The 22,595-nt window shown below is 37.6% G+C and overlaps 1 protein-coding gene across 1 annotated transcript in view; it reads left to right on the top strand.

Moving 5' to 3' along the window:
* The window catches only part of EMB1270 (Pentatricopeptide repeat (PPR) superfamily protein), a 56,521-nt gene extending 35,214 nt beyond the window's left edge, over positions 1-21,307 (top strand). Inside the window, 3 exon segments of the mRNA XM_089391728.1 lie at positions 19,558-19,648; positions 19,879-20,981; positions 21,207-21,307. Coding sequence (XP_089247854.1) covers positions 19,558-19,648; positions 19,879-20,358 — 571 coding nt within the window. The 3' untranslated portion in view covers positions 20,359-20,981; positions 21,207-21,307.
* The last annotated feature ends 1,288 nt before the right edge of the window (positions 21,308-22,595 follow it).

Genomic DNA, 22,595 nt, shown 5'->3' with positions numbered 1-22,595 from the left:
CCCATGAAATGAACAAAGTTCGTCCTTCAAGTTAAATACTCCAGAAGACTTGGAATATGAAAATATCCATTGAGGATACAAATATTATTATATAAAAAATGTATGAAGAATGGCGATACAATGAGAGTGAGGGTCCTGTATATATAGCCAAGTAAGTACCCTTTCACGAAGAGTCATGTCTGTAGAGACATGCTTCTTTGTTTAACTAATTATTATTTAATTATATATTATTATTTTTTATCTATATTTATTACTTTTACATACTTTATGTTCATAACATTGTCTTCCCATTCAAAAAGCTTTGTCCTCAAAGCTTGTTGATGAAAGGGTTTGATCTCTTTTCTAGCTACGAATGTCTTCTCGTCTCGGGACAATCATCTTTCTCGATACAAGTTGATATGATCCTTGGAGTGATATATAAAATTGTCGTACTGAGAATGAATCAGACCATCCTAGATTAATCTTTTGTGGAATCAAATTTTGTGATAAATAGTCATTGTAGGACTAGATTCTGCAAACTTCAGTATTCCTGGGAACATAAATTTGTCGTTTATGTTCTGAGTGATACTGGCAAGTCGATTGATTGGAAAGTCTGCTCTTGTGATTCAGGTGCCGATAAATAGTTCTTCTGTTTGGACATTCCCTTATCATGTTAGTGGTTGTTTTCTGATTTCTTTCAAGTGTTGTTGTTGTTGAGTTGGCAGCTGAATCATCATTTGGAATGTCCATCGTTTGAACTGCAACTTTTGCATGTGTCTTTACTTCAATAGGGTTATCCTTTGCTTGAGTTACGATTCTGACTGGATTGGTATTCGTTCCTTTTTCCTCAAACTGGATTGTCACCTCTGAAGACTTTGATGCTTCCTTTGCGACAATTTCTTGAAACCTATTCGTCAATGATTTCTTATCATCCTTAAGTTTTTTAATCTGTTTGAGCAGATTTTGGTTATGATTTTTGAGATGCAAGTATTCCTCATTTCCCGAGTCAACTTTATTTGGCATTCAAGCATCTTGTTTTTTAAACACTTTAGTTATTCTAATAATTTTCTGTCTGCTCTGCTCTGTTTTTTAAACACTTTATCTTTGTCTGCTTTGCTCTACTGAACTGTGAAGTAATAATGAAGAATAAGTGATCGATTGTGAGTCACAAGACCTTACCACTCCACTGACAAAAGTTAGTCCTTGATGCCAGATCAAGTTATTGAACACCATGCATCCTAGTCATAGGGAGTGCGACAGTACATGATGCATCCCTCGATAGTGCTATGGTCCCTAACCACATTTCCCAACTCACTGGCCATATGAGAGGTACTTCCCATGAGTCCTGGACTTCATGGATAGGATGTGTGCTGGGGCATTGACAAGAGAAGTTGAACCACTCATCCTGCTCATATGCCATAGGAGAAGGTGAACCACTCATCCTATGCATATGTCAATCATAGGGGAAGGTGAACCACTCACCCTACATACATGTGCCTGCAATTGTAGGGGAAGGTGAACCACTCACTCTACACACACGTCAACCATCATGGGATATCATAGGGGAAGGTGAACCACTCACCTTCTATCTAGCGCACCACTAGGGGAAGGTGAACCACTCACCCTATGGTCACTCATAGCTCCAAGCAGTACCCCAAGCCCTAAGGAGCTCCCAGAGTTCAGTGTCCAACTCATACGGGACCCTCATAGGAGGGTCTTTCCACGAATCTAAGTCTGTCTCGGAAGGTTAAGAATTTGACCTTCCCCAAAAGCTTCGTGAGAATGTCTGCAACCTGCTCATCCGTCTTAATGTGTTGGAGCCTTATTGCTCCTCGTTGTACCATATCCTGGATAAAGTGGTACCTGATATCAATGTGCTTGGAGCGGTCGTGGAACACGAGATTCTTTGAAAGGCGAATCCCACTCTAGTTGTCATAGAAGATCACGGTGGTATCCAACACGTGCTCAAATAGCTCACTGAAGAGCTTCCTCAACCAAACAACTTCACAACAGGCCATACTCGCAGCAATGTATTTGGCCTCGGTGGTGCTTAAAGCAACTGATTTTTGCTTCCTTCTCATCCAAGATATTGAAGTAAACCCCAAAGAGAAGCAACACCCAGACGTGCTCTTATGATCCACCACACTGCCAACACAGTCAGCATCTGTATATCCATGTAGCCTCAAATTCCCAACAGTGTATCTCAGTCCATAGTGGGTTGTGACCCACATATATCTCAAGAGATTCTTAGCAGCAATCCAATGAATGTGATGAGGCTCAACCATAAATTGACTCAACGTGTTCACTGCAAAGCATATGTTTGGATGGGAGTTCACTAAGAACATTAGGGCCCCCATGAGTTGACAATACTCAGAAGGATTTCCCAAATCGGGCCCAATTGCACTTCCGCATAACTTCTTGAAGTTGAGTTCCATTGGAGTAGTCACAGATACAATCCACCATCCCAAATCTTTCAAGTAGCTTCACAAGGTATTTTCCTTGGGAAAGGAAAATGTCACCTGGCTTTTGCCAGACCTCCAAGCTTAGGAAGTAGTGCATCAATCCTAGGTCCTTCATCTCAAATTTGGAAGTCAACTCCCTCTTGCATTGATAAATGAGAGGGTCTGCACTTGTCAGAAAGAGATCGTCCACGTAAAGTACCATGATGAGAGGTCTATCATTTTCAACCTTGAAGTAAAGGTTTGGATCAACTTCACTTCTTGTAAAACCCAACTTCATCAGATAACTGTCGATTTTCTCATACCAAGCCCGACGAGCTTGCTTCAACCCAAAAAGGGCTTTCTTCAACCTACATACATGTGTCTTTCGATCTTGAACTTCAAACCCCTCGGGTTGTTCTACATAGGCTTCCTCCTTAAGTGAGCCATGCAAGAAGGTGGCCTTGACATCCATTTGATGTAAATTCCATCCTTGAGAGGCAGCAAGGGCAATGATCGAATGGATGGTGGTATATCAGGCAACTGGTGCAAATATCTCATCATAGTCCACACCTTCCTTTTGAGAGAAGCCTCGAGCAACAAACCTGGCCTTGAACTTTTCAGCACTTCCATCAACTCCATGCTTGATCTTGTGGAGCCATTTTGAGGTGACAACTGATTTGTTCTTGGGTCTAGGGACCACATCCTAGACATCGTTTTTCATAATCGACTCATACTCTTCGTTCATAGCATCCTTCCAAACTTGATGCTTCGCGACTTCTTCAAATGTGCAAGGTTGAGTTTGAACAATGGTGCTCATGGCAGCTAAGTACCTTTGGTACCTATTCGGCTTCTTACTTTCACGAAATGTCCCCCTTGGTGCAATATGTCTCTCGGCATCTTCGAGGTTGTCCCTAAGCCATGAGGGTCTCCTTTTTGAGGAGGAGGGCTCATGGGCAGGTGGATCACTGGGATCCATTGGTCCTTCAACATCGGGCATCAACTTGTCCTTCGGTTCTTCCTGCTTTCCTGTATCTTCTTCTTTGTCCTTCCTTGGAATAGGAAGGTCTCTAACCTTCCCAAGGGCATCATTTTCATCAAATGTGACATCATAACTTATTTCCACTTCTCTTTGACTAAACACATAGATTCTATGTGCCTTTGAAGTTTTATTGTTGCCCACAAATGTTCCTTTCATCCCAAATGCATCCAATTTGCTTCTCTTTTTTTTCGGCACATGAAAATACACGGGGCTACCAAAAATTCTAAAATGAGAAACAACGGATTTTTTAACGGTGAAAATTTCTATTTTGGAGTCCAATGCTTGATGAGGGAATATATTTTGAACAAACACGACAGTGTTGGCAACTTCTCCCCATAAGAACTTCGGAAGACCTTGATCATGAAGCATGACACGGGTGGCTTCTATAATGGAACGATCATTTCTTTCAACAACTCCATTTTGCTCAGGAGTATATGCAGCAGTAGTCTCCCTCTTAATGCCAACTTCTCTACGATAGTCATTGAACTCATTTGATTCATATTTGGTTCCATTATCGGTCTTCAATATTTTGATTTTCTTCCCTATTTGATTTCAACCAAGGTTTTGAAATAACGGAACCACTGGAACATTTCGTCCTTCTTCTTCAAGAAATAAATCCAAGTTTTGCGAGAGAAGTCATCCACAAAGATAACATAATACAAATATCCTCCCAAAGACGTCACGGGCAACATACCAGATCATAATGAACCAATTGCAAAATGTCAGTAGTATTGCTATCACTTAAGGGGAATGGTCCTCTTGTATGTTTTCCTTCGACACAACCCTGACAAACACCTTCATGTTCTACTTTAAATTCAGGCATACCTATCACCATCTTCCTTGCATCAGGTAAAGCCTTATAATGAAGATGAGTAAACCTTTGATGCCATAATTCAGATTGAAGAGATGTGTTGCAAGACATAGCTCCTAGTGGACTTCCTCCAACTTGATATACGCTGTCAACCCTGAATCCAAAAGTGAATGCTTCTTTGAAATTTCTTTTCCAAACACGTACCTTTTCATTAATGAATTCCACCTTGAATCCATTGTCCTCCATCACCGAGATAGATATTAGGTTCTTCTTTAGATCGGGTACATATAGTACATCTTGTAGATGAATGATGTTGCCTTGATTCAATTGAAGAGTAACATTCCCAGCGCCTTTCACGGGATAAGTGGCATTGTCTCCAAGAATGATTTCCAAATTTGTATCCTTTTCTATCAAATTTGAAGGAGCTTCCTTATACCCAGTAAAGTGTCTTGAGGCACCACTATCAATCAACCAATTATCCAAGGTATTCAATGAAGATGCAGTAGAGAGGGAAGATATAAGATAAAATTCTTTTTGCTTGTTATATACAACATTAGATTCATCATATCTGGAGTTTCTTGATCTTTTGGGAGGCCGACCATTTCCATATTGAGTAGCGGGAGCATTCCTTTTTCCTTTGTTGTTGAACCTACCATTCCTTTGATTGTTGTTGCCCTTGAAATTGTTGCGGTTGTTGTTGTTATCATCATCCCGAGGTGTATCCCTTTTATTAGGACACTCCCTAGCATAGTGGCCAAACCTGTTACAATTGAAACATCTTCCCTTTCTTCCATCTTTGAATCCCTGTATTCCTTGACCTTGCTTCTTTGAACCTGCATTGTTCTTATTTTTAGCATGAGCGGAGAATGCAATAGGATCATTCCTATTTGATGACATGTCTCTCTCCATCATCCTTGTCTCTTATTGAGTACATCTAGTCAACAATTCATCAAAACCTAGAATCCGATCATTGTTGAGGGTAGTAGTGTTGAATACATCCCATTCACGAGGGAGACCTCCACGAGCAATGAGAGTGAGCTCCCTGTCAGATATAACTTTTCCAGTGGATAAAAGATCATTTTTGATTTCGGTAATCTTCATGAAGTAGGATTGGATATCTTCTCCTCTTCCCTTCTTTATGTCCTTCAACTTGTTCTTGAGAAAGAGGACTTGGTTTGCATTGCTAGCTTTAAACATGCTAACCAACTTGTCATACATCTCCTTAGATGTGCCCAGATCGAAGATGTAAGCAACTAAATGCTTGTGAATAAAATCTCTGATGATCTTCTTGGCTTTGACCTCACCTTTCTTGTACTTTGTCTTAGCAGCAGCTGATGCATTTGAAGGAGGTTCAACAATCTTTCTCTGCACATAGTCCATAGCATCATGCTCTTCCAAAGTTAATTCAAGGGACATCTTCCATGCATGATATCAGACTTATCATTGAGTTTGTCATCAGATTTGAATTAAGATGAGGAGGCCATTGAATCTTGTCCTTGTTTATTTTCTCCATTGAATCTTTCATGACAATATACAGGACAACCAAAAATTCTAAAATGAGAAACATTAGGTTTCTTACCGGTGAAAACTTCTTCGAGTGTCTTGAAGTCCAATGCTTGATGCATGCATCTATTTTGGACATACACATCCGTGTTGGCAGCTTCTCCCCATAAGAACTTTGGTAGACCTTGGTCATGAAGCATGGCACATGTGGCTTCTATGATAGTTCGATTCTTCTTTTCGACAACTCCATTTTGCTCAGGAATATATATAGTAGTGGTCTCCGTCTTAATGCTAGCTTCTTTACAATATTCATTGAATTCGTTTGACTCATATTCAGTCCCATTATCGGTCCTCAATATTTTGATCTTCTTCCCTGCTCGATTCCTGACTAAGGCTTTGAAAGAGCGAAATCATTTGAACACTTCGTCCTTCTTCTTCAAGATATAGACCCATGTTTTGCGAGAGAAGTCATCCACAAAAAATGCATAGTACAAATATCCACCCAAAGATGTTACGAGCAACATACCTGATAGATCAGAATGGACCAATTGAAGAATATCGGTAGTTTGAATTTGACTTGAGGGGAATGGTCCCCTTGCACAACCTTGAAAAACTCCTTAATGATCTAAGTTGAATTCAGGCATCCCTGTAACCATCTTCCTTACATCAGGTAAGGCTTTGTAATGAAGGTGAGCAAATCTTCATTGCCATAATTCAGATTGAAGAGAAGTATCCAAGTCATTGTTCCCAACGGACTTCCTCCAACCTGATAGAGACCTTCACCTCTAAATCCAAGAGTGAATGCATCTTTCTGGTTCCTTTGCCAAACATGAACCTTCTCATCAACGAATGCCACTTTGAAACCTATATCTTCCATCGCAGAAATAGAGACCAGGTACATACAACACTTCTTGTAAATGAAGGGTTTGACCTTGATTTAAGTGAAGAGTAACAATCCCGTTTCTTTTATGGGATAAGTGGCATTATCCCCAAGTATAATCTCCATATTAGTCTTCTTTTCAATCAAGTTTGAGAGGCCCTCCTTGTACCCAATGAAGTGCCTTGAGGCACCACTATCAATCAACCAATGATCCAATGTATCCAGAGGAGAGGCAGTGGTAAGTGCGGAAATAAGATAAAATTCTTTTTGCTTTTCTACAACATTAACTTCTTCATACTTGGAGTTTCTCGACTTCTTGGGAGGACGACCATTTCCACATCGAGCAGTGAGAAAATTCCTCTTTACTTTATTGTTAAACCCGTTGTTGCTTTGATTGCCATTGCCTTTGTAGTTGTTGTTATTGTTGTCATCATCTCTTGGAGTATCCTTCTTGTGAAGACACTTTCTAGCGAAGTGGCCAAACCTGTTGCATTTGAAGAATCTTCCTTTTCTTCCTGGCTTGAACCCTTGACCTTGTCTTCTTGGACCAACATTGTTCTTCCTTTTAGCATGAGTGGAGAAGGCGGTAGGATTGTTTCCATTTGAGGGCTTGTCTCTCTCCATCATCCTTATCTTGAGTGCATCTAGCCAATAGTTCATCAAATCCCAGAATCTTGTCATTGCTGAGGATGGTAGTGTTAAACACATCCCATTCTCTTGTAAGGCCTCCAAGTGCAATGACAGCAAGCTCCCTGTCACCAATAACTTCTCCAAGAGGTATGAGATTGTTGACCACGACGTGTCAACTTCCCATAGCAGTACACCTCCTTTTTTCCGCAAAAGGGATAGCGCTTAATCAACATGGCCGTGCCATTCGACAATCATCGTCAACTTGATCATACTATGTTGTAAACCCAGTCTGCATGTGTGAATTGTAAATAATCTTAGCAAATATGAGTCATGTATGTAAATTGCCTAGGTGGACCTAATTTTCTAGTGATAATCTATGTTCTGGAAGGTTTTTTGTCTCACCGATCCATGATCAGCAGAGTTTTCCTTCAGCCTAACCCCAAAGCCGGAATGAATTTTGTCATTAGAATCTTAGAGGAATCGTAGTGTGTTAATCTGCTAGATTATGGTTGTGTCGTAGAACTGGGTAGTTTATGAGTGTCTATGTCAAATGGGTTTTCCCCCTTGAGATGTAAAGTTGTAAAAGTCATGATGTAAAGTGTCTTGAGGGTTAGAAAATGTTTTAATCCCCTCATAAGTCCTAAGTCCTAGGTCCTAGGTGATTTTTCCAAAGGTTAAGTTCGAGGATCCAAAAATAAAAATTAAAAGATTGAAAAAATTAATTAATTAAAAAATAGATAAAAATAGTAATAAAATTTAAAAATTAAAAAAAATAATTAAAAAAATAAAAAATAAAATAAAATAAAATTTAAAAAATAAATTAAAAAATTAAAAAATAATAAAATAATAATAAGTCAAATTTTTGAGTAAATAAATGCAGAATTTTAATTTTTTAATATATTAAAACGCATTTAAAAATTCAACAGATGAGATTAAAAGAAATCTTGATCCTCATCGATGTTCGAGATTAGTTTGACATGGATCACTCGAACTGGCTGTTGGGGATTTTTCCTTTAAATAGAGTGTTAGGGGTCATTTGAGATCAGATTAGATCTGAGAGTCTGGTGCTCAAGAAAGCTCTCTTGTAGTCATTTTTTGTGCAATAAAGAAAGACTTTGGAGTTGAAATCTTGCTGGTGTTACTCTTCTCGAAATGCTGTAAGATGTTTTATGTTTCTGCATAATTTTATTTTCAGCGATTGATTTTAGCTTGATGAAGATTGATTCAGGCACAGGTATCTTGTCTGATCTCTAGGGATTGAATGATAGTTTACATCCTGAAATATAATGGCAGGTATCTCCATTTGATTTGGATTTCACAATCGTTTTTCTCTCTATGTTAATGGTTGATTCTAAGCTGTGCAAGAAATCTTAGTTTTGAGTTTACCGGGCGTTAGGGGAAGTTCTCGGCTGAACCAACCAACTCCCGTATTGCATTTCCTGAAAAAGCCCAGCTAGTTTTAATTCCGGGCTTATCATCTGAAATTTTTTATGAATGCATGCAGGGTTTTCTGAAGTATTTCACATTAAACTTATATTTTGAAAATATTACTGTGGATTATTGACAAATATGGCTGATAAAGAGTCGAAAATATGTAAATACTGTAAATTTTTTAGCTGGGTTTTAGGGTTTTCAATTTTCTTTCTTGCACATTTCACTTCCCGGTGTTCTGTTTTTGCCATTGCAGGTTGCAGGTGCAAATCTTAATTTTATTTATTTATTTTTTTTTTCGGGGTTTTCAAAAGACAAATCTGAATATAAGGCAATTTAAAGTTTGCTGTAGAGTTTGCAGGGTTTTTCTGAAACGTTTTGAGGGTTTGATCAGCTATCTAGTGTTGCTCAGGATTTATTGTATTACAGGAGGATTTTGATTTTTTTTTTAAAGGGCAAACTGTGCAGCCCTCATCAGCTCCTCACATCCTCCTTTGCAAGTGTGTTGTTTTTTCCACACACTTTTTCTCACTCCATACGGAAGCTCCTTCCCCCTTTATTCTACCACTTCCACCTGCGTACTCCCTTCCCTTCCTCACGTGGTGCTCTCAAATCTCCCATCACAGCTTCATACCTCATTTGCCATTCCATTGTTTAAACAGCGTGCCCCATTCTTCTCCCTTCGCTCACCTAACTTTCTCCAAGCTGCCTCACACAGTCCTACTCCATCTCATCCTTGCAGCCGCATACTCCTCTCATCGGTGGCCTTCGAAACCTTTAATACTTCATTGCCTGCGTGCTTCCTTCCAACAGCGTCGTCCTTCTCTCTGTTCACGCAAGTCTTCGTGTAATCTGGACGTCCAAATCTGCGTGGATCTCTTTTACCCTTCGCTGCTCACCATATTATGCCTTTCTCTGCCCGCAGTAACAACCTTTCCTTCCACGCATTTCCTAATCCATCGCACAGCCATCCAAACCGTTGTCATTCCCACGCTGCTCCCTGCTAGGTCTACGTAACTTTTAATCGCAGCTATCCGCAACTGTTTTTCCTGTCATCAAGCACCCTTATGCAGCCACCTTAGATCTGTTCATCTTTGCTTCGAACCCATCAAGCTGCCATAACCTCTGCGTGCTCCTCGCTGTGTACATTCTCCAGCTTGCATAAGCTAAACCCTCCATCGACTGCTATTCATCGGGAGGCCTGCTATTCCTTTCCGCCGTCAAGTTTCATTCCACCGGTAGCTGCGCATTGAAACACGATTTTTTCTTTTGCACATTCGAGATAGGTTTAGCGTAGGTATTTTATGATGCGTGGTTTAGTATTAGCTGTTTTTTGTTTTTTGGTCTATTTTTATCTCAGCGTAACTTTGTTTAGTTAGGATTTAGATCTAATCATTTTTCTTTGTTACATAGTCTTAGATTTTAGCTCTTTCATTTAAAATTTTAAAGCTATAAAAATTAAATTAAAAAAAATCATAAAAAAGGGTTTCCGCTTCAGTTTTAGATTTTGATTAAGTTAGATTTAATTTTGTTTAAAAAAATAAATAAATTTGATTTTCCTTTTTTACTTAGTTTCTGATATATTTTTGGTTTACGTTTATTGTAGTTTAATCTTTTTTTTTTTTTTTTTATTATTCAGTTTAGTTTTGTTTTATGTTTTAGTTATAAAAAATTCATAAAAATAAAAAAGGGTTAATTTTAGTTCTTAGTTTAGATCAGTTTCTTTAATTTTAGATACTTAAGTTTCTAGCTTTGTTCTATTTTTTTGATTTTAAATCTAGAATTTTAAGATCATAAAAATAAAAAATAAAATAAAATAAAATAAAAAATAAAAAAATCATAAAAAATTTTCTTCATATTTTGTTTAGATTTATTTGATTTTAGGAATAGATTTTAATAATTTTAAGTTTTATTTAGTTTAGTTTAATTTAGAATAGTTTTAAGTTTTATTAAGATTTTAGTTTGTTTTATTCTTAGAAAATAAAAAAAATAAAAATATTTAAAAATATAAAAATTAAAAAATATTTTGAAAAAGCTTGATATAAAAAAAAATAAATTGAAAATTCATCTTTTGTGGTATTTTCCTATAGCTAAATGCACTTAATGTTCATTTGAAGTTAGCTATGTAAAAGTGATATCTGGTTAGCATTTGAAATTACGTGGTTGTTTAACGCACTTTATCTTTCGAAATTTTAATTTCTGGAGTATCATTAAGCCATTAAGCATTTATTGATTATCTCGCATTTGGCAAAAGGTTAACTTTTGTTTATTTGATTGTTAATGAGCTCATATTTCTGTAAGCATTTGGTAAATAATCATTCAGTCATTAACTCTATAAGGCACTGGTCTATTAATTTAATAAAATCAATTTAGTGCTGGTTTCCCTTCGTGTCTCCCAACCCAACTGGTTCACAGTTGGTCATCCATTTTTCCTATAGGGTTTACCCCCCTTAGCCGCGGGAAACAGGCTTAAACGGAGAGATCAGGGATCAAGGTGACAGCCCCCGGTCTGAGCGTTGTCGTGACAATCTGTGCGACAACAGAGATCATTCTTGATCTCGGTAATCCTCATGAAGTAGGATTGAATGTATTCTCCTCTATCCATCTTGATATCTTTCAACTTGTTCTTGAGAAAGGGAGTTTGATTTGCATTATTTACTTTGAATGTCCCAATCAGCTTGTTATACATCTCCTTAGATGTTTCCAACTTAGAAATATAGGCAACCAAAGGCTTGTGAAAAGAGTCAACAATAATTTTCTTAGCTTTAACCTCACCTTTCTTGTACTTTGTTTGTGCAGCAGCAGATGCATTTGAAGGAGGCTCCATTACTCTTCCTTTGACATAGTCCATAGCATCATTTTCTTCCAAAGTCAAATCTGGAGACATCTTCCATGCATGATAGTCGGAGTTGTCCTTAAGCTTGTTCTCGGATTTGAAGTAAGAAGCAGTCGTCATTGGGACTAGTTCCAAGTTCTTGTCCAACAACTTCCTTTAGTGATGGCTTTTCCTCACTCTTGCTTGGGCTTTGTCTTCACCTGAGCTCTGATTCCATGTTAATTTTAGATAACAATTGTATGTTCTATGCGTAGCACAGTTTACTTCAATGTTCTTTTAGTAGCCCAAAGACAATTTCCAAATATTTCCAGTAGCAGTGACATTAACTTAATCACATTGATAGTAAATGCAGTTAGAAGTAGAACATAAAAACATATGCAGAAAACAAGCCAAGCCAAGAGGACACCAGATTTGGCGGATGCAAGGAAAAAAGCCCAATGTGGGGAAAACCCTTTGATCAAATCTTCTTATTATTATTCAGTAGTTTAACAAAGAGAGAGAGAGTACAAAAATCAAAGTCATTTGCCCAATACACTCTCAAATCAGCCTTGAAAAATTCTACAGTCAATTTTAGCCCTAACCAGAAAGTCAACAGTGGTCAAAATAGCAGCGATACTTCACTAATGCAGCTCGGTCCTCCTTGGTCAAAATCGCCTTGAAGAGGAGGTCAAACGCTGCCCAAAACAGTTCGGTCAAACCCATTCAAAGGAGAGAGAAAATCTGTTGTGATTTTCTGTGTTCAAAACAAAAGTCAACGCTGGTCAAACAGCCCCCAACACCTTGGTTTTTGTGCCAATAAATGCGGCCTCAAGAGAGCGAAATTCTGCCCCTGAAAACTCAGTCAAACTTGGTCAAAGAAGCCTTGGTCAATGCTGTCTTGAAACTCTGAAATTCGACTTGCAATCTGACCTAGAAATTCATCCTTCCATCCACACGTGTGAGAGAGAGAGGGTTGATCTTCACGCTGTTTGTACCAATCAGATTTGGAGAGAGACAAAATGATGATTGAGTGATGTCCAAATGAGGAGAGAGGTCACTCCTATTTATACAATTCGACAAGGGTGAAAGGACACATCTATTGGGCTTCATGAGCCTACATTACGCTGAGGTCAACCTTAACAATTTGTGCATGAGAGAGAATATATTCAAAATTCCACTTCTGTTTGTCCGAATAAGATGATCTTTATATCAAACTTGGACCTCTCGAAAAGAGGAATCCAATGCAATAATCATCTCCATCATATGAGCTGTCCCAAGGTGGAATTTGGCCCTAGTTGCCAATTTTAACATAAGTTTTACTTTTTACGTGGAGAAAATTAACCAAGTCAAAGACACATAAGTAGAAATATATTTGTATTATACCTCAAAGAGGTGAATAGCCACGTTTCACTAGGGTTGTAACTTTTCAAAAAGAAAAAAAAGAAGATTATAAATATATATAGAAAAAAAAAGTTTATAAAAAACTAAAGTAAAAAGAAAGAAAAAACATTAAAAAAAATTATAAAAAAAAGAAGAGAGTTTAAGATAAAAAGAACAATTGTTGAGATTATCTATATCTATCTATATCATTGTTTTAAGAAACGGCCGTTTCGAAACAGAAACGGCCTGGTTGATCCGAGTTATTGACCCAAGTTATGACCCGGCCATGGAAACGGTTCAGTTGGCCGAGTCATGGGTGACTCGGCCAACTCGGCCGTTTCCGATATGACTCGGCCGAGTCACATGAAACCGCCCAGCAACACGTCAAACAACGGATTTATAAAACTTTAATGGATTTTTAAATGGTTTTTTGGTTGGTTTGGACTCCAAATAGGTCTATGAATTTGCTAAATGATTTTTGGGGTCCATTTCCCCCCCCAAACCCTATTTAACACACCCAAGTGCTCTCATTCACTCACAGCAATCTTATGCATTTGAGTGAGAGTCTTCTTTGAGAGTTAGTGAGCAGTTCTTGAGCTTGTTTTGGAGCAGCAGTGAGGAGTCTTGGAGGAGCATTGTAGCTGGAGTGAGGAGCTTCTTGGGCAGCCATTTGGAGCAGCATTGAGGAGCTGATTCTTGGAGCAAGCTTGAGGAGGCAGTTTATGCCTGGAGGTATTTTTTTTCACCTCTATAAATCTGTTTTTGCTTAGTAAATTTTAGGTGCATATCTAGAAATCTTAGAGTGTTTTTTGTCAAATAAATGAACATTGAATCAAGGTTTTTTTTTTTTTTCATTTTCAGATTGTTTGCTTTCATTTCCTAGTCAAAAAATGGCACCTAGAGCAAGAGATCCTGCTTGGGCATATGTTGAAATGGTTGATAGTCAAATGCAATGCAAATTTTGCCATAGGAAAATTAAGGAAGGTCCTGGGGGCATTAATAGGCTGAAACAACACTTGGCAGGGATTAGAGGCCAAATTACCCCATGTACCTCACTAGAAATTGGGGAGATTAGGAAGAATTTGTTGGCCAGCTTTGAGAAATTTAAAGAAGATAAGGCTAGGCAAAGAGACATACAGGCTGAAATTGGGAGGAAGAGGGAGATACAAAAAATGATGGCTGCCAACCCCCATTATGATTTTGAGGGTTCTTCCTCTATCCCTCAAACTGATACATCCAACCCTTTCTGATATGTTCCTCCCTCTTTTGGTTCTGTTCAAGATAAGGGAAAGGGTAGAATGTCAATGAAAAAGGGTGATGTGACTATCAAAAGTTATCTCACTCCCTCCTCTCCATCAGATGCACATGGTCCTGAAGTTATTAAAACTCAAATGCAGCCCACTTTAGATGACCATTGGAAGAAAGAATTGAGGGAGACTGCTTGTGATTACATAGCTAGATGGTGGTATGATGCTGATATCCCCTTTAATGCTGCTCGTTCACCATATTATGAGCCTATGTTTGATGCCATACATGCTGCTGGAAAAGGCTTCAAAGGCCCTACTATGCATGAGCTAAGGGGGGTTCGTTTGCAGAAAGAAATTCAATCCATTAATGAGTATTTGCAAGAGTTCAGGGACTCATGGGCAAGAACAGGGTGTACCATCATGTCAGATGGATGGACTGATCAAAGAAACCGTACCATCATAAACTTTCTTGTCTTCTGCCCACAGGGAACGATGTTTTTAAAATCAGTTGATGCATCTAATAAGATAAAAGATGGCCACTTGTTGTTTCAGCTATTGGATCAGGTTGTTGAGGAGGTGGGGGTGGCTAATGTTGTTCAAATCATCACAGATAATGCCTCTAACTATGTTCTTGCTGGTAAACTGTTAGAGGAAAAACACAAGACCATCTTTTGGACCCCATGCGCTGCACATTGCATAGACCTCATGCTTGAGGATATTGGAAAATTAGATTGGGTCAAAAACACTATAGATCATGCCAAAAGCATAACAAATTTATCTACAATCATACATTGGTTTTGAGCCTCATGAGGAAACACACTGGGGGCAAGGATATTATCAGGCCTGCCATCACTAGATTTGCTACACATTTTTTGACATTGCAATCTATGCTTTCCCAACATAGAAACTTGCAAAAGATGTTTTCCAGTGATGAATGGAATCAAAGCAATTGGTCTAACAAACCAGAAGGCAAAGAATTGAAAAGGAAAGTCCATGAAGAAACTTTTTGGAGAAAGGCAGCAGCGATTGTGAAGCTTGCTGAGCCACTAGTTAAGGTGTTGCGGTTGGTGGATGGGGAAAGGTTGGCTATGGGCTTCATTTATGAGGCTATGGATCAAGCAAAGGAGAAAATAAAGACGGTATACAAGGATAGAGTGGCAAAGTATGGGCCCATTTGGGCAATCATTGATGAAAGATGGAACAATCAACTCCATCGCCCTATACATGCAGCTGGGTATTTTTTGAACCCACGGTATCATTATAAAGCTAAGGAGTCAGGAGCTTTGAGGGGGGAGGTCAGAGATGGACTGGTTGATTGCATTGAACGCATGATCCCATTGGAGTCTGATCAACTGGAGATACACCGACAGGCCAATATCTTCAGCAATGCAACAGGTACCTTTGGGAAGAACCTAGCAAAGATTGCAAGAGAAGCAGATGAGCCAGGTAAACAAAAATTTCAATTTTCAAATTCTTAATAGTTTTACTTTTTTTTTTTAAAGTTTGTTAAATCGTTTATAATTTGAAAGTTAGATATAATTTGTAATTTTGTTGAGCTAACTCATTACACTCCTATGTTTTTTGCAGCACAATGGTGGGAGGCCTTTGGTGGCCATTGTCCTGAATTGCAAAGGTTTGCAATTCGTATTTTGAGTCAAACTTGCAGTGCATCTGGGTGTGAGCGCAATTGGGCTGTCCTTGAGAGGATTCACACAAAGAAGAGAAACCGTTTGGATAAAAAACGGTTAAATGATCTAGTTTATGTCCAATACAACCTTCGGCTCAGACGAAACCATTTGCTGAACAAAAGACCTGATTCAGATCCCATTGTGTTGGAAGACATTGATCCAACATCAGATTGGGTAGTGGAGAGTTGTCCAGCAGAGTTTGATCCTGATGAGGATCTTGATTTAGATTTAGATATGGAGACATCAGTTGAACTTGAACATGTTCAACTTCAGCCTGTTCAGTTGAATGCAGATCCCAATCCACCAGCCCCAGTCTCACAGCCAACAAGGACTCCAGTTGTAGGTGCTTCCTCTGCTCAGCCACGACAGAAGTGCAATTACATATCTACTCTATCTCAGCTTGCATCTGTTGCAGTTGCACAACCTGCTAGTGGTACCACTTCTACAGTTGCAGTTGGGGATGATGATGATGATGAGGAGCCATGGGGCCCCCTGTCTGACTCTGATGATGATGATCCAGAGATTGATCGACATGATCTTGGCTCCTCTGACAATAGCTACTAGCCAGTAGTACTGTAGTACTAGTACTAGAGTCTGGTCACCGTCACAATTTACTTTTGTTGTAGAGGCCATTTCTAGCCTCCTTGGTTATGTTTTTTTTGTTTTGAGTCTTCGATCATGTATGACAGTTGACTATGTATTGCCATTGGGTACCATTTTGATATAATGGATTGGTTCATGAGCCTAATTTGATCATATGTTGTCTTCCATCTATATTATAATGCTGTGTGTTTGGAAACATGAATGAAAATCTTTAAAATTATGTTTAAAATCTTTAAAATTATGTTTTTTTATAAAAAAATAAATATTTAATGCATTTTTTACAACGACCGAGTCATTGAAATCGAGCCGGCCGAGTCATTACCGTTTCGGAGTCGGAGTCGGAGTCTTAAAACATTGATCTATATATATATATATATATATATATATATATAGAAGGAAAAAAAAGGTTAAAAAAATAAAATAAAATTACCAAGGAAGGTTATCAAGTCAAGAAAAATGGAACCTAATTCGAAAATAATGAAGGAAGTAGTCAAGATGAGTTTCATACAACAACCACTATTCTGGACTAAATGTCCAAGTTGTTTAGACAAAATTATATATATATATATATATTAAAAAAAGTGCAATTTATGTTGTCCAAGGTGTGGAAGATTATTTAGTATAAAAAAACATCAAGACAATGAGCAGATGCAAATAAAATGATTGAAGGAAGAAATCACAAAACTTCAACTAAAGAATGAAGCATCAGAGAAGAAATATAAAGATCTTGAAGATGAATTTCATGAAAAATCAACAGAAGGCAACAAAGAAATTTGACGTCTAAGGGACCACAATGAGAAATTATTTTGACAGATAAAAATGTCCAAGGTTAAGAAACAAAGACTAAAACTAGAAAATGAAAGTTCTGATAAGGAACTAAAGGAGAATCTATCTGAAAAAAAAGAAAAAAGAAAAGAAAATTTGTGCCTAAAAACCCTTCATAAAAAATTATTAGAGCACATAAAAAATTTAAAAGATAAAGAGAAAGATACTAAAGACAAAGTCAACGATTCAGAAAATGGCGAACTTTCACGTCTAAAGAATCATAACCAAGCCTTACTTAAGCAAATAAAAAAGCTTAAAAGTGACAAAAAATCACTAAATGACAAATTAGAGCAACTTCAAGAAGTAGTATCGAAGCCTCCAGTCGTTTCAGTCCAAGTTGAAGATAAAGAAACAAATACCGATCCAGTGAAAATCGTAACTCAAGTAGAGGATAAACTTACTGAAGTGAAGACACATGCAGAAGTTGCAGTTCAAACGACGGACATTCCAAAGGATGATTCAATAGCCAACTCAACAACAACAACCCCTGAAGGAAATCAGGAAGCAACCACTAACATGATAAAGGAAATTCCAACCAGAAGAACTATTTATCGACATCTCAATCACAAGAGCAAATTTTCCAATCAATCTACGTACCAGTACCACTAAGAACATGAATGACAAATTTATGTTCCGAAGAATACTAAAGTTTGTAGAATCCAGTCCTACGATAACTATTCATCACAAATTTCTAGAATTCAGAAGGTTCCACAGAAGATTAATCTAGGATGGTTTGATCTGTTTTTAGTACGACAATTTTGTCTATCACTCAGAGCATCGTATCATCTCGTGTCAACAAAGATGAAAGTTTAGAGACGAGAAGATATTCTCAGTAAGCTTTGAGGACAAAAGCTTTTTGAAGAGAGAGACAATGTTATGAATATAATTCTTAGAAAAAATAATAAATATAAATATAAATATAATAATGATAAATAATAATTAATTAACTAATGGTTAATTAGTTAGTAATGAAGCGGCATGTCTTAGAGACATGACCATTCATGAAAGACACCTGCCTAGGGTATATAAGTATGCCCTCGTTCTCATTTGTAATCATCTCATATCTTACATCAATTCAATATAAATAATCAAAATACAATTACATGTCTTACAATGGACATTTATGTCTTTGAAGTAGTTTAAATATTTTCGCTGTGTATACGACTTTTGGTCGTTACATTGGCTTGATCCTTGTCAAAATAATCTTGGCCATTGAAAATATTTAAATCTCCATTGTTGATCTTTGATTTCAGTCAAAATTTGAATTTTATCCTTATTTTTGATGAAAAATTCGAATTTCTCACATTTTTTTTAATAAATCCAAAAATTAATATTTTGGACTTTATCCTCAAAAAATTAATTTTGACTTAACCTCCATGGTTCTGGGGGTCGATTCTTCTTAAAAATTCTATTTTCCTTCAATGGGTGGGCTCCAAAATTTGACTTTTCCTTGACCCACGAATGTTTTGATGGATTTCCACTTGGAGGGCATTTTATTTAATTTTTGACACTTTTAATTAATTTTTTCGCTGAGGATTTTTATTTATTTTTGTCAGAACAATTAATTAATTGACTCCAGGGGAGATTGATTATTTTTTCCACCCTCAAATATTTTTAGCCATGGTGTTTAATTATGAGTAACCATGCACTAAAATATTTTTACAAGATATTACAATTTAATTCAACCCTTAGAAGAGGAAATACACATTTGACATAGACCCTCAAGACATTACCCAATTCTTTGACAGGAATATAGACTCGATAAACATTAGGACTCACCTAAGACCTTGTCAACAAATTCCACCCTAGCTTTGGGGTGTCTCTAGGAGAAAAACTCTGCCGATTATCCGTGTTTACAAACATACATAATTTGGGGAGGTTAAAAAACTCCTTAAGATGAAATCCTTTGACAAAAATCATAGGCTTACCTAGGTGTTATTGCATAGCTTAATAGTTATACTAGAATCATTTACAATATAAAAGCAGAAATTGGGACTACAATGATGAAATTGGAAGCTGGATGATGACGATGATTTGGAAAAAAAAAATAGCCTCTTGACAGGCACTCTGCTTCCTGGAATTGTTGACACATATGTTGTCAACAAGTCAAAAGATAATTCCTGCTATCCTTCAAGGTACACCATGGCAGAAGCTTGAGAGTAATTATCACGCTTTTCAGTTTGGATATGCATGTAATCTTATGCCATGTGAATGGAAGCTGGATTTGTTTCCTGCTGTTTAGAGTGCTTGAATAAATTATAAAACACTTTCTTGTTGCAATGTAGGGTGGAAGATAAGAACTGGTGCGCTGATTTCCAGAGGCTTTCTGCAGGTGCAGCACTGGTTGGAGTTACATTGTGGATGGATCATATGCAGGTAGCTTCTATCTGATATTCTATTCGTAGCCTAGTTGTCAAACTGAAGATCCAGTTCTGTCTTGAATATGAATGATTTTACTGACTATTTTCATCTGGGAAACAAGGATTTATTGATGACTAAAAACATTTTATAAATATTGATCATAATACTAGCTGTGATGTGTACTGTGTACTCTGCTTTGAGGACTTAACCATCCTTAGGCTAACCAAAATCAATTTTCTCTACAGGATGCTTCCCTGCAGGGTATCCCAGAATCTCCAAAGTTGGTTACATTAGTGACTGGAAGCACCATATACAGTAATGCCATTTCAGTGAATAAGACATTGAAGGCTTACCTATGGGAAATGGGTTCACCTTTTCTACCTTCTAATACTCAATCTGGCACTCTTGTTGCAAAAGGTCATTCACTTCGTATGTGGCTCAAGGACTCACCTTTCTGTGCGGATCTTGAACTCAAGGATTGCTCATCTCTGCCAGACTGTAACTCTATGCAGATTTACAAAGGTTCTTTTATGCGGGCTGAACTAGTCCCTGCATTTAGGCAGATACGCCAGAGCATGGGGGAAGTAAGACCAAAAAAATTCTCAAGGTTAGCCCTCATGTCCAGTGAGAAACGGGAAAAAGCAATTGCTGCTGATTTAGAGGGTAGAAAAAAAGTTCTAGAAAAGAGGAAGCATTATCCACAATCAAAGAGAAGAAAGAGATAACTGTCGCATCTTCAAAGTAAGTGGCTATAGATGTCAAACAACAATGTTGAGACAATTTTGTATCTCAAGATTGGTTTGTTAATATCTTCTATGTGCACACTCGCCAGATGGTTAGCAAGGGGTTGATTGCCAGATCCAGTCTTTATATGACTTAGTCAATAGGCTTAGACAGAACATCCTCAACTTCAAGTAGATGTGGAGCTCTAGCGATCAGCATGTGGAACCTTTCGTATAGGCTCATGGTCAGCGTGTGGTTAACCTTTTCATTATCCTTGTCTGGAGTCTGAATTTGGAAATTGGTGTCACTACTTTGAGAAACCGCAGTGGCTGTTTGAGATGTTGAATAGAATGATTCATAAGTCAAAAGTTCCCAAGAATTAATGCCAACCTGCCAGGTACAGCATGGCACTCGTTTGAGAGTGTCATAATTTTCAGTTTTGATATGCCTGTAATTTTATGCCATGTGAATGGAGGCTGGGTTTGTTTCCTGCTGTTTAGAATGCTTGAATAAAACAGTCATGTTGCAATTTAGGATTGAGGATAAGAACTGTGGTACTGAGATCTGGACGCTTTCTGCAAATGCAGCACTGGTTGGACATACAATGTGGATGGACCATATGCAGGTAGCTTCCATCCTATATTATATTCCTAGCCTTGATACTGAACTGAGGATCCGTTCCTTCCTCTAAATGTGAATCCTTTTCCTGATTGTTTCTTCAAGGAAACAAGGATTTATTAACTATAAAACATGTTGTAACTATTGATTGTAATACTGACTGTGTGTTCTGTGCACTTTGCTTTGAAGAATTATCCAACCTTGGGCTAAACAATATTTATTTGTTCTGTAGGATGCTTCCCTGCAGGGTGTCCTAGAATCTCGAAAGCTGGTTGCATTAGTAATTGGAAACACCATATATGGTAATTCCATTTCTGTGAAGAGAAATTTGAAGGCTTACCTATGCGAGATGGGTTTACCTTTTCTACTTCCTAATACTTCTGCATTCTTACTGCAAAAGATTTTTCAATCTGTATGTGGCTTTAGGACTCATTGTTCTGGATGGATCTTGAAATGGAGGATTGCTCATCTCTACCAGATTTGTAAAGACTTTTTTATCCAGGCTGAACTGGTCCCTGCATTTAGGCAGATGCATGAGAGCATGAGTAAGTAAGACCAAAAAACTTCTTAAGGTTAGCTCTCATGTCCTGTGAGAAATGGGAAGAAGCAATTGCTACTCCTTTAGAGGGTAGAAAATAAGTTCTAGAAAAGAAGGGTTATCTAAAATTGAAAGAAGAAAGAGATAACTGTTGCATCTATACAAAGTAAAAGTGGTTATAAATTTCAAACAAGAAAGTTGATGCATTTTCGATCTTGAGGTTTGTTTGTCTGAATGTATTCTATGTGCATGCTTGTCAGATGGTTAGCTAGGAGTTTGATTCCAGGATCCAGTCTTTATTATATGACTTGGTTAACAGGCTTGGATGGGACATTCTGGAATAGATGTGGAGCTCTAGCAACTAGCATATGGAACCTTTGGTATTGCCTTGTAGTTAACCTTTTCATTATCCATGTCTCGAGCCGAATTCATAAATGCATATCCCCACTTTAGACTCCGTAACAATTCTGACATAGATACACAGTTATGCGTCTGTATCTGATCTGTACAACACCAAAGTTTGTAAAGGTACTTCTTCCATTTTTCCTTTAAAAATTTCTACCTTTTTTATCACACGTTTTCAGGAGTATTTGAGGATATGGAAAAGTAGGCAAAATAGTTGGACGGAAATATTCTAAAATAAGACATAGAATTCATATGACGTGATCATCATATTTCAGTATTTTTTCATTTTTTGTGGTGAATGGTGGAGGTTGCACATATTCAAGAATCTGCTAATAAAGGGGGAGTACCAAGAAATGCTTTGTCAGTATACTGTCGATAACCAAGAAACATACCGTGGTGATTCCATTCTATACATGTGGTAGTAATCACTAGGATGGATGCTATATGGTAATCTCTAATGGTTCATTACAAAGCTATACAATTCTGAGATGCTGGCTTGCAGAGTTGACATCACAAAACTGCAAAACTTCTGGGAATGGTAACATTAATTCAGTGTTAATGTGCATTGTAAAACATTTTTGACAAGGCAAAATGATGTATTTGAAGTAGAGTCTCGCACACATAACTGGCATTATACTGGCTTTTACTTGGACAAAAACACAACTGGACTAGCTTTTA

This window comes from Pinus tabuliformis, chromosome 1_1 (genome assembly GCF_031772625.1).
Source record: "Pinus tabuliformis cultivar Carrire ecotype Pingquan chromosome 1_1, CPIR1, whole genome shotgun sequence".
Classification (NCBI taxonomy): domain Eukaryota; kingdom Viridiplantae; phylum Streptophyta; class Pinopsida; order Pinales; family Pinaceae; genus Pinus; species Pinus tabuliformis.
This window is presented reverse-complemented; position numbering and strand designations above follow the sequence as displayed.